The 14,308-nt window shown below is 30.8% G+C and overlaps 1 protein-coding gene across 1 annotated transcript; it reads right to left on the reverse strand.

Annotated features, from left to right (window-relative positions):
* Positions 1–695: 695 nt before the first annotated feature.
* LOC144548429 (ketol-acid reductoisomerase, chloroplastic-like) lies at positions 696–3,981 on the reverse strand. The gene is made up of 9 exons (XM_078297086.1): positions 3,650–3,981; positions 3,409–3,567; positions 3,176–3,316; positions 2,497–2,724; positions 2,096–2,213; positions 1,876–2,015; positions 1,621–1,788; positions 1,365–1,520; positions 696–1,242 (listed from the first exon to the last, which is right to left on the reverse strand). The coding sequence occupies exons 1-9, from the start codon at positions 3,893–3,895 to the stop codon at positions 874–876; spliced, it is 1,725 nt and encodes a 574-aa protein (XP_078153212.1). The 5' UTR covers positions 3,896–3,981; the 3' UTR covers positions 696–873.
* Between the last annotated feature and the right edge of the window lie 10,327 nt (positions 3,982–14,308).

Raw genomic sequence — 14,308 nt, forward strand, 5'->3', positions numbered from 1 at the left:
CCAAAAATGTTATCATATATTTCAGTAGTCTTGCAGGATTGCTGTAAATATTGAAAAACATGGTCCTATCCTATAAATTTATTGTTTTCAAACTTTCAGTGCATGAGACAACAAAAATCTTGCGAGTTACATTCCAGTGAAAATACTCAGAATTTACAAACTATTTTGGCTTGTGCTGCAAGCTCACTGCATATTACCAGAACATACTGACTTGTTATGTACTGATAAGTGACTGACTGGTACAGTGACATGACTAACAATTAGGGCTTTTCTTGGTAATAAAAATTAGGGTTTTCCAGGAACTTACAAGTGAGTTAGTTTAAGAACAGAGTAGACTAGAAGCCAATATCCTCTCTTTCAAGTATTTGAGTATCTCACTAATGCCATGCATAATCAAAGGTTCAGAATTAAGAAAGGTTCATATTTTTTTAGTGTTGGATGATTTAAATTTCTGAACGTAGGGAGACTTATCTCAAGATAGATTTTATAATGCAATACATATAACCAGAATGTCTCAGTGAAAAATACTAACATGTCTCAGTTTCCTATCAAACTCCTAATATTACCAGAATATCAGTAGGTTAAAGCCACAACAAAGAATCAGGAACAAAAACTATAAGAACCTGAAACAACCTGACAAGCCTATCCAGCTTCTTCCAGCACACCACATAAAGCAAATTAAATAGACAGAAATCTGCATAATCTACCAATTTATTACCATAGGATACAAAATTCAAAAGTTCAAACTACTAACAAGCTTAGCTTGGTTCCAAATTCCAATTAATAAAGCATTCTGAAGGAAAAACTGCAACACCAAGTTCATTTAACACGTCACATAAAAGCTAAAAGCAGATGGTATCCATTACTATTGACTCAACTCTTAGATTGCCTCAATTCAGGCCGCACAAAGTCAGCATCAGCTGGTACAGATATATCAACGGTAGGCCTCAGCTGTGCACACACCTCAATCGCTCCGTGGACTGGGTCCGAGAGGAAGTTGCTGATAAGGTCACGGTTTATTGCCGATTTATTGTCAACTGACACAAAAGCCTGTTGGGTAAGGATGTAGTCGAAACGTGGGGCCCACTTACGAGAACCAAGCCGAGCTGTGGTAGAGCAGTTATCTACCATGAATGCAACACCACGTGCATGCATAAATGGGTTCAGGGAATCTACAGCCTCGATCAAGCTCTCATTGATGATTTCTGAGTAGGAGTGCCCCTTCTTTCTTAGCACCTCTATCTGTACAATAGAATTAACACAAGAAAACAGAAAGAGGTTTAGGGTTTAGGGTATGCATTCATACACACTTTTCATTAATTTCAATGATTTCTTGGCAGAGAAAAAGCACGATAAAGATATACCTGGGCCATCATCAGTGCAACAAAAACTCCAGCAGTGAAAGGGCATAATGGTCCTAAGTCGCCTTCAGGCCGTGTGGCACGCACCTGTTCACCGACTTTCCACATCCTTGTCTGATCAATATTACCCATAGGGAATGCAGGGAGCCCTTCCTTCTCCTATGACACATCACAAGTAAAAGAAATAAAATAATAAGACACAAACACATTTTGACTGTTGCAGTGTCTATGTGGTCACAGAGAGAGAGAGAGGCATTACATAAAACCGACGGCCAGCGAGTACAACACTGCGTATTTCACTTCCAGATGCAACATCTTCATAGCATTCATACAGTATATCCATGCATGGATAATATGATGCACTATATGCAGCATTGAATTCCTTCTTTCCCTCCTCTGTGAGTGAATTGTACACAGCAAGCATACCCTTGTATATCATGAAAACAACACTAGAATTTAGCAATAGTGCCATGTATCATACACTACAGAAACATTTTCCAAATATAAATAGTACCTTTGTAGAGATGGTTCTTGATACAATCCCTGTTATACACTCAACTGTATTTTTATACGCCAGATCCTCAGCCATCCCATTCTCAGTGTACCTCCTAAAAAGCGCCTCGACAATTCCATGAACAGCACCGAGTAATATTCCTGCAAAAGTATACTATTACAATCTAAATGTAACTTTATGAAACCACCCATGAATATACATTGAAAAATTACAAAAGTACCCCTTTCTCCAAAGATGTCACTCTTGTACTCCTGCTCAAGAGTTGTAGCAAACGTGAAAGGAGAACCCAGAGCTACAGACCATGCAAGCGCCACATCAGTCGCCCTCCCATCAACATCCTGTTTGCAAAATTAGTTCAGTAAAGATTTTCTATGTACAGTAAAGGCTTGTAAAAGTACCAGTATAAAATGCCAGATGACTGAACTCACAAGGTCTAACACAGTAACACCAGTACAATATAGATGTCATGTACAACATAGTAATACTGGTATGGAACCATAATTGGTGCCCCACAAATTACATTTAATTCAAGTAGGCAGAGTACCAATAACTGAACCAGTTCAGTAAGGATCTATCAAAATCAGCACAGTAAAAGTGTTGTTACAAGAGCATGGTAAATACCTGGTGGACACCAAAGCTAGAATTAATACCAGCACCATTGACCTCCTTTCCTTGCACATAAAGCCTTCTTACAGATGGGCCCATTCCCTTGGGACATACTGCAATGACGCTAATGTTTTTGGGGAAATCGAGGCCGAGGGATTGTAAATGCCCCAAAAGGAACCCATGTGACAACCCCAAAATGCTGTTTGGTTTCATGTGTGAGAATATCTTCTCATAGTTGTCAGCCTGAAAATAAAAATAAAAATAAAAATAAAAATCAATACTTGTACATTTGAAGAACAGACATGCTAAAAGCACATTTGCATTTTAAACCCCCTGACAAGTTAAAATATCGAGTGCAGTCCCAAAATAATTGCAAGTAGGCCCCTGGCGACTTTAAAACTTCATAAACAAGCTCCTGGCCATGTATATTTATGATATAAACCCCTTGAATCCTTGAAATTACAATGAAGACCTTCTGAATTTACAAATAGGTCCCTGGAAATCGAAAAGCTTCACAAATAGGTTCTTTTGAGCCCTTTTGAACACAAATCAACTCCAAATTGACCCAAATAAATTCCTACATGATCCAAATCAAGTCTACATTAATTCTAGACCCAAATTGAACCCAAATTGAATCTAAATAAATTAATACTCAAACAGTCAAATATGCAGAAAATAGAAATAAAAAGTAAACCTGAGCAGCATCAGAAATGAGCAAGAGCACCAAGTCACTACCCGAAATGGTGTCATATATGTCACCTAGTGTACCACTTTCCTCTGTGAAACCGGCTTTACGAGCTTCATTGAATGAGCGGGACCCTTTCCTCAGACCAATCTGAAACAACAAATTAACTGAAGCAATGAACCAAGGATTTTTAGTCTATAACAAAATATTTTACAAGTGTGAAAATGTAAAAAGAGGCTAACTTTGACAACTATGTCTGATTTGGCTTCGGCAAGGGAATCCCTCAAGTTTTGTGCTTGTGCTGGTCCCTGAGATCCCCATCCGATCACACCAATTTGCTTGATTCCCTTGAATGCTTCTGGCAAAAGAGGGAACAAATCCCTTCCTCCTCTCACAATATACTGTGAAAAAGATCGAGTTTTTCATACTAATTAACAACAAAAGATAGAAACTTTCTCCAAATAGAATCGAAATCAAACGAACCTCGTCATGACCAGCAAGAGAAACTTTTTCTTTCTTGAAAACTCCAGAATCGAAATCAAGGGATGGAGGAGGCTTGGAAATGGATGGAGAGGAGACTGATCGAGTGGCATTGGAGATGGAAAGACGAGGTAGGGTAATAGAGGAGGAGGTGGAGAAGGTGAGTAGGGTTTTAGGTTTGGGTTTTAGGGTTTGGGATTGAGAGGGTAGGTAGAGAGAAGAAGATGCAGTGGAGGTGGCGGCTGCCATTGTTCAGTTGATGCTGCCCCTGCCCGTGTCCGTGTCCGTGTCCGTGTGTCAAGAGAGAAAAAGAGAGAGAGACGCGACAAGTGTAACTCGGGTTTATATAATTTGAAGCAGAATAAGCTCAATTTGTTCAATTAATTACCTCCATTTCTTACAACTGGAGAAGTCATAAGCATAAAATCACTTGACTGCATTTCTTTTATGGAACCGAATCTCCTGTTTCTCTATGGACACGAAATTTCTTTCCCTAAATCACTAATGCATGAATCCGGAGTGAATTTTGAGGCAAAACTATATCCAATATTATAAGTAACTTTAGGGGCAGATAATATGGTTCCTTTTTGTATAGGGTACGTTTGGATGTGAAGGGAATATCGTTTTTGTAAGTTAATACACTATTTTTTTATGCTATTTTCTGTTTGAATCACATAAAAATAGCACTATTTTCTGGGTTAGTGTTTTTTTCGCTAATTTGTCAAAATATGAGTTAGCGCTAATTTCATAACAGCATTGTTCTCGCTATTTATGTTGCAATATCCGAACGTACATACAGTCATTTAACTATTATATGTAATTTAATCAGATTTTTGAATCTTTTTAATTCAATCAACCACTTAAATATTCAATTCGTTGTAATTGAATCTTCCAATTAATTCATGTTAATATTAATTGTTAACGACAATCAATATTTAATTTAATGGCAAAAATAAATGTCCCTCATTTTTATTTCTTAAATAAAAAATAGTACTTGGCTATTATTTTCTAACTATCAAGATCCTTAGATCATTTTTTTTTTCTAATTGAAACATCTATTTGGATTGCAGTGTTCATAAGCAGCTTTATAAATGGATACGTCCAGTATTAATGGAAGGGGAGAGTATAAGGTGGAGAGGAAGACAATTTCAGATGGTCTTCTTCAATATTTAATATTTTGTTTGGCCTTTGGCTATCTCAAAGAACAAAATCCTCTTGAGTTCATCTCTGATTCTGTAAGGTATTTTTCTGAGTTGTATCATACTTGTATGAAGACAAAAAGCTGACTACGCCTGTATTATGGGAAACAAAAATACAAAGAAATCGTTGTGCATTTAATGCGGGATCATTTTGCAAAATATTTTTAAGCTCTCTACTTTTAATGTCTTATTTATATTTTTATTTTTAAAGAGAAGCGTTCAAGTGCCTTCATATTTTGTCTTTATTTTTTTTTATTTTTAAATAATAAAAAATTTAAATTTATATATATATACATGATGTGATATATATTATTTTTTCTCCGTACATATAGAAAATTTAAGTTTAAAAGTTTGCTAAATGGATAATCAGCCTAAACGGGTGTTTTTTTACAACACTAGAACTAGTTAGATTTTAAGTTTAAAGGTTTGCTAATACTACTCGTCACGTGTGTCGATTACGTGACGTGACCATATTCGAGCAAAAATTACACATCACGTCACGTCACGTCACATCACATTACGTGGTCACGTCAAGTTACGTCATGATATAAAACATAGAGTATCCAGTTGTTTCTAATTAATTTTCATTTTTTTGTTGGTACGCATAGAGTATCCAAATTTTTCTTTTAATGTAAGTTCAGTGATACCGGTACTCATATAGTACTGCTTTTTATTTTCTCTTGTTGTGTCCAATAAATTTTTATAATTTGAATTTTTAAAGTAATATCAAATGTCTAACTGTCATTCATAAAAAAAATTTGCAACATTATTAATTTATTTTAGAATTTTTTATATTTTTTTTCTAAATTTTCAACAATTTAAATTAAAATATAAAAAAAATTAATGTGAATAATTTACATCACATGTCACGTCACATCATGTGCAATCACAGCGTGACTACATGTGACGTGACTATTTGTGTGACGTAACTGTTCGTCACTATTTTGCTCATGTCACGTTATGTGAAAAAAAAAAGTTTATAACATAATGTGATCAAATCACAGTGTGTTTGTCACATCACATCAAATAGTAGGCCCAAGATGTACAATTAAGTAGCTAGGCCCTTATAATTATTTCATTCATATTTATATATATTTGATTCACAGAGAAATCTTGACAATCAAGGCGGATCCACATAGTCTCAGATGGGGGTAGTCGTCTTTTCTGAGTTTTGAGTTTTAATGGTAATCTATCGGTACCGATTGACTTTGTCTTCTTCTAAAAAAAAATTTTGCCCCCCTCTGAATGTTTGATTTGTGATTCAGGTTAAATTTAGAATTAAGATCAAAATATTTTTTTTAATTATGATTAGTAATTAGAATTATAAGTTAAAGCATCAGAAATTATAAGTCAGAGTATTTGAAAGTATAAGTCAAAATATTATTTTTTTTTATCAAATATCCAATTAATTAATAAATTTAAATCTGATTCGATATTTTTTTACTCTGACGAGAATTTTGAATCCGCCCTATTGACGTTAAGCTCAAGATATGTGAAATCGAGTGCACATAAATTTCATTGCTATGTCAGACTATACATGTGGTCCTTTTACACACATGACCCTATTCTTTATTTTTATTTACACATCTTACTAGAAGTCAGGGTTTAACAACTCAAATATAGTGAACAGTGCTGAGATTCACTAGGCGTTCATGATTTTAACTTTACTGTCAACTGTCAAGCCTTCATCTCACATATCTTACAAACATACCCTTATAGTTTTATATATTTTCTATAAAGTCCATTTTTTTACCAGTTAAGACAGATCTAAAAGCCCATGGAAGGGAGCAAGTGATGACACGTGTGCACAACAACCCTTACACTTATTGATTTTTGTATTATATTATATTTTATATGTGACAACAAATATATGTAGAGGAGACATCAACTTACAACATTTGAAAGTTACAACAATTTATAATAATTTGATTTTACGATTTTCAAAATCCAAACAGTCGATCCAAACCGTACAACATGATATTTATATTAAAATGTGTTTGGAGGTCAAATTTTATATTTTTTAATTTTTTTTTACTATTTATTATGTATTTTTCAAAACTGTTGTTTTTGAGTGGTCCAGAATTGTCTAAAAACAGCAGTTTTATAAAATACATAATAAATAGTAAAAATATTCAAAAAGATGTAAAATTTGACCTCCAAGTATATTTTAATATAGATATCATGTTGTACGCTTTGGATCGACTCTTTGGACTTTGAAAATCGCAAAATCGAATTGTTGTAAGATGTTGTAACTTTTAAATGTTGTAAGTGGATCCCTTCTCATGTATGTATCTATAATCTATGAAAATATTTATATTTTTTTAGAAGATCCTTGAAAGCTAGTCTGTTGCTGCAATCAGTGACTAAATTATGTTAAAATCCACACTTTAGCTCAGTGCCAGAATCCGATGAGCGTTTTAAATGCTTTAATGAATGAATGAATGAAAAAACAAATTATGATGAACATTATTTATTACAACGAACTAGAAGAGAAGTAAATGTGACACAATATAGTTAAAATCTTTCATTATTGATACAAGTATTACATTACATCAAAAATAGGATTACAAATCTAAAAAACAAATTCTAAGAAATCCCCAAGAATATGACACATGTCTAAACAAATTGACACGTGTAAAAAATAAATTCGAGATATATTTCCATATCTCCATGAACTTTTTAAAATTTGATAAAAGTGAATAAAAAACATTATTGAGTAATCTCAATGTCACGTCTATTTTGACAAATCATTTCATTTTTGGTATTAAAATGATTTTCAAGAATAGCCTGACATTGTACACTAAAATAAAAGATATACTTCCATATCTCCGTAACTTTTCAAAATTTGGTAAAAATGAATAAAAGACACTAATAAATTTTTATTATACTCAGTAATTAAATTATGCAAATAATTACCTATTATTAACAAATCTAGATAGTTATTGTCTTCTTTGGACGTCATATATTTATTGATTTTCTCTGATATTACATTGTATGATTTATTAGAATCACATACAAAATCAGTCGTACAATTATCAAATGTATGTTTTTTGAAACTTTTTTTATAAAATAACATTAGTCATATTTAAAATAATTAAGTACTCATTTTAATGTTTGTCGTTGACTCTTTTATATTTTGTATATATTATTGTTGGTATCATTTATATGATTTATAGAATATTTTATTAAAGAATCGAGCAATAAATGCATGATAAATCATGCAAAAAAAATTCTCTATCCATCTCTCCAAGCTTGATTGTGTTGAAAAAAACTTTCACATGCTTGTACTCTTTGCAACCTTGAATCTTTACAACTGTTGATATACATGGTTGACCCGTTTCTAGGGATCAGATGGGTCCAAGTCTGTGTCGCCTTCCGTGTTAAAGCATTTTCATTTTTTTCGTAACCGAGAAGAAAAAAAACAACAACACCTACCTCGCAAATAAGTTATATAAACTGCAAAATTTTCATTATATATGTGTATATCTCTCTACGCGTATATTGGTTTGAGATGTTTTCTTTTAAATGCTAGTCTCATTTTTTAGAACAAAATGAGTCCAATATGGAATAAGATTGTGCAACTATTTTGTTCAATGTTATCAGAACCGAACCGGGCATTGACCCGGCAGAAGCTTCGGGTCACTGGTTTATTGGTCGGACCGGCGGGTCAATCGGTTCAATCGCTGATTTTTTAAAACAATTGAGTATGATATTGAATTGTTATCTGTCATCTTATTATAATGTGAATTACAGTAATATTATGTACATAAAGTTTAAATTTATAAATTTAGTTACATAAATAATCCAAAGTATAATATTTATATTATTTGTTGCTAAATTCGATTGGTATACATCAGGTTTTTTATAATTTACTATATAAAATATAAATCATCAAAAGAATAATTTTTTAGTTATTTTTATTTAGAATAGCACACACCTGTATGTCAGTTTTACATGGTCGTGTCAGTACAATATTTAAAGCCAATATTAATTTTCATTATTGATTTCTGAAAATTTAAATCAATACTATTTCATATAATTCACTTTAAAAATAAACATGTTTAGAAAAATAAAACGCAACATAACTTTTTTTGTGCAATAAAAAATTCATGCTTAATATACAAAAAAGAAGAATTAATAATTTATTTTTGTAATATATCAAAACTTATGACTTCTTCGGCAACAGGAGTTGCCTATGATATCAAAGCTTAAAAAGATAAATTAATGGGCCACTTTTTTAATTGGGCTTTCTGTGACATATCTTCAATCTTCAAAGATATGGGTCCCACTGTCATATTCACCTTTCTTTTTTCCATTCCCCATTTCCCCTTCTTTTTTTTCTTGTTTCCGAACTATTTTTTTCAACGAAAATCTAATCTAAAACTTCAAATGAATTTCTCCTGACTGAGTTTTGCTCGAAATGTGTCGGTTTTTTCACTAAAACCGGCCGATCTAACCGGTTTTGGCCGGTTCAATAGCATAAACGATCCTTCAAGCGAACCAAACCGGACTAGTGACCGGGTCCGGTTTTTTTCGGTTTAACCGGTGGTCCGGTCCGGTTTTGATAACACTGATTTTGTTAGTTTTTTTTTTTTCCCTTTTGTGATTTGGACCTCGAATATATCATTTAATTTAAACTAAAAATGTTTGATATGACTAATAAGTATAAAAATCACAAGTCATTTTATACGTTTATTTGTTTTTTACATACTTGAAAATTTAATATTAACAATTTCTAGCTATTTAATATTAAAAAATCAATTTACAAATAAAAATTAACATACTTCAATTGTGTAAATACATATGTTTATTTTAATTAATAAATTTATAAGAGATGGTGTCTATAAAGTTAACACCGTTAGTTTCTTATTTTTAAACTTTACCATTTACTTATAAAAAAAAAAATTTCTATGTAGATACAATTCTTGAAAAAAAATGGGCGAATGTACATCGCATTTCAATTATACGTACTCCCGTTTTATATTCTTTGCTTATTTTATTTTGCAATTATTAATGAAATAAATTTACTATTGAGAACCATTTTTCGACAAGTTTTCGGAGTGTTGAAACAATGAAAGGTAGGGACATTTTCTCTGATTTTCTATATCGCTACAACTAAAAATTAGCAGTACAACCCATGTGTTTGTTGATTTTCTCTGATATATTATTGTAAAATTTATAAGAATCACATACAAATTCAGTTCTAGAATTACCAAATATATGTTTTTTGTTACAAAATTCAATTATAAAATAATATTATTCATATTTAAAATAATTAAGTAGACATATTTTCTAATGTTTGTCGATGACTTTTTTATTTTGTATATATAATTGTTGATTTGTTAGTATCATTTATGATTTATATAATTCATAACATATTTTATTAAAGAATTGAGCAATACATGCATCCATGATAAATCATGCAAAACATTTTGCTCTATCCATCTCTTTTAAGATGCTTTTGATTGTGTTACAAAATCTTTCGCATGCTTGTGCGAAATTACGCAATTTAAAGCATAATATTTGTTCAAAATTTATAAAATACACCTCTAAACATTGAAATTACGCTATTCCCCCTCAAAACTTCAAAAACTCATAAATTTATTCATTTTATTGTCGTTTATATTAAAACTCATTTTAAATTTACAAAATATTTTAACTTGCTATTTAAATAAAAATATAACTATAAAACGATCAAATAAATAACTGAAAAAGCAATACAAAACTTGGCAGCAAGCAGGCAAGCACATCTAATATTCCATAGATTAATATATTCAATAAGCTAAACATGATACAATTTAACAAGTCATCATTAACAAAATAAAATAAATAGATCCTTGGAATGGAAATATATTCTAAATTCTAAACCTAATATAAAGTAAATCAAAACCAATTATGGTTGATTACTTGAAAATTTTTGGATTGGATGAAATATAAAGATGCCCATATATATCGATTTTAAATATATATTGCCTCACATGCCACCATACTGCAAAAAGCAAGAACAAATAAAAACATTACTAATCATGTAAAAGAAAGCAAATAATACAACTGTTATTTTTGTTTGAGGAAATTTCATGTATACTCTTCAAAAACTTTGAAATTATGAAATTTTAATATTGTTTTTGTATTATTGTTACTCTATATGGGTATGTTTGGATGTGTCAAAAATACAAGTTATTCTAGAATAGAGACTATTTGGAATAGCAATGTGCATTCAAACAATATTTTTACTGTCTGGTGTAGCTAGAATAGTTGTCATTCTCTAATGAGTTTGAACCCGATTAACTATTTAAATTCGGTTCGTTAGTTTTTTGCCCCTTCTTGATAAAAATCATGAATCCGCCCTTGACAATAAGCTCAAATATGTGGTCCTTTTACACACATGACCCTTTTCTTTATTTTTATTTACACATCTTACTAGAAATCAGGGTTTAACAACTCAAATAGTGAACAGTGCTGAGATTCACTGGCGTTCATGATTTAAACTTCACTGTCAAGCAGTGTTATCAAAACCGGACCGGACCACCGGTTAAACCGAAAAAAACCGGACCCGGTCACTAGTCCGGTTTGGTTCGCTTGAAGGATCGTTTATGCTATTGAACCGGCCAAAACCGGTTAGATCGGCCGGTTTTACTGAAAAAACCGACACATTTCGAGCAAAACTCAGTCAGGAGAAATTCATTTGAAGTTTTAGATTAGATTTTCGTTGAAAAAAATAGTTCGGAAACAAGAAAAAAAAGAAGGGGAAAAAGAAAGGTGAATATGACAGTGGGACCCATATCTTTGAAGATTGAAGATATGTCACAGAAAGCCCAATTAAAAAAGTGGCCCATCAATTTATCTTTTTAAGCTTTGATATCATAGGCAACACATGTTGCCGAAGAAGTCATAAATTTTGATATATTACAAAAATAAATTATTAATTCTTCTTTTTTGTATATTAAGCATGAATTTTTTATTGCACAAAAAAAGTTATGTTGCGTTTTATTTTTCTAAACATGTTTATTTTTAAAGTGAATTATATGAAATAGTATTGATTTAAATTTTCAGAAATCAATAATGAAAATTAATATTGGCTTTAAATATTGTACTGACACGACCATGTAAAACTGACATACAGGTGTGTGCTATTCTAAATAAAAATAACTAAAAAATTATTCTTTTGATGATTTATATTTTATATAGTAAATTATAAAAAACCTGATGTATACCAATCGAATTTAGCAACAAATAATATAAATATTATACTTTGGATTATTTATGTAACTAAATTTATAAATTTAAACTTTATGTACATAATATTACTGTAATTCACATTATAATAAGATGATAGATAACAATTCAATATCATACTCAATTGTTTTAAAAAATCAGCGATTGAACCGATTGACCCGCCGGTCCGACCAATAAACCAGTGACCCGAAGCTTTTGCCGGGTCAATGCCCGGTTCGGTTTTGATAACATTGCTGTCAAGCCTTCATCACACATATCTTACAAACATACCCTTATAGTTTTATATATTTTCTCTAAATCCATTTTTTACCAGTTAGGACTCAGATCTAAAAAACTATGGAGGATACCATAAACTGAGTCAAAAGGGAGCAATTGATGACACATGTGTGCAGAACAACCCTTACACTTGTTGATTTTTGTATTCTATTATATTTTATATGTGACAAGAAATGTATCTATGAAAAATATTTATATTTTTTTTAGAAGATCCTTGAATGTTTGTTTGTTGCTGCAATCAGTGACTAAATTATGTTCAAAATCCACACTTTAGCTCAGTGCCGGAATTAGATGAGCATTTTAAATGCTTTAATGAATGAATGAAAAAAAAATCAAATCATGACATCCTTTATTACAACGAACTAGAAGGGAAGTAAATGTGACACAATATAACTAAAATCTTTTATTATTGATACAAGTATGACATTACATCAAAAATAGGATTACAAATGTAAAAAAAAAAAAAAATTCTAAGAAAAAACTACAAAAAGATGACACGTGTTTAAAATAAATTCGAGATATATTTTCATATCTCAATCAACTTTTTAAAATTTGGTAGAAGTACATAAAAGACACTAGTTAGTCATCCTAATTTCATTTTATTTGAATAAACAATTTAATATTTGGTGCCAAAATAATTTTCAAAACAAGTCTGCCATTATACACTAAAATAGAAGATATAACGTAAATCTAAAAAAAGATTAAAATCTCATTCTTCTGGAATTTACACATGTTAAAATTGTAAAGTTTGTTTCATAAAAATAAATTTGATAGTAGAACACTGGCTCCTTACTCTGTTTGAACCGGATATTATCCCAATCCATCCAACTCAATTGTCTGAAAAATAGTTAGGAGTATAACTAAATTAATTAATTTCTTGATTTCTTTTACGAGCAAGATATCGTTATATATATTTTTTTTTCTTTTTTCTAGATACAAGCAATATAAGCCATATGTTTGTTGATTTACTCTGATATGTCATTGTAAAATTTATTAAAATCACACATAAAATCACTTATACAATTACCAAATATATGTTTTTTTTTTGTTACAAAATTCAATTATAAACTAACATCATTCGTATTTAAAATAATTAAGTAGACATATTTTCTAATGTTTGTCGATGATGCTTTTTTTTATTTTGTATATATAATTGTTGATTTGTTGGTATCATTTATATGATTCATAAGATATTTTATTAAAGAATCGAGCAATACACCCATGATAAATCATGCATAACATTTGCTCTATCCATCTCTTTTCACATGCTTTTGATGGTGCTAAAAAATCTTTGCATGCTTGTACTCTTTTGTACCTTAAACCTTAACAACTGTAATCGGATGCGTCCAAATCTGTGTCTCCTTCCGTGTTAAAGCATAATATTTGTTCATTTTTAATTCGTAATTAAGAAGGAAAAAAAAAAACGCTTACGAATATGTTAAGAGCATCTATATCTGTGGTATTATTAGAGTTTTATAATATGATTTGGCAGTTTCTAATTCAGTTTCAAAAATGTGAAAGAGTTTATTATTTAAAAATTATGTAGTAAAGTTTCTTATTAAGAAATTGTTTATAAACTCCATGCTGACTAATGATTGGCTCAAATTATTTCTCATTTTTAATTTGTTGGTGATATGACTTAATAGAAATTCTAAAATTAATTACAGAGATGTGATAATTAAAAACTTTAGAGACCTTAATTTTTAAAAAGTAGATAACATTATTAAGAAACCCATTTGAGTTGCTGAAATATAAATGTTCTTAAAAGCAGTTTTTTTAAATGACTAAAAGTCAGCGAAATTTACATTGAGTCCCTGAAAATATATAATTTGCAAAATTTTATGTGAGATTAATATATCTCAAGTTTAAAAAAATATTAAACATGTATATCTCTCCTAGGGGTGTCAATGGCATCTTTTTATCCGTTTATTCGACCCGTACCGTATTCGAT

This window comes from Carex rostrata, chromosome 33, assembly GCF_964058835.1.
Source record: "Carex rostrata chromosome 33, lpCarRost1.2, whole genome shotgun sequence".
Taxonomy (NCBI): Eukaryota; Viridiplantae; Streptophyta; class Magnoliopsida; order Poales; family Cyperaceae; genus Carex; species Carex rostrata.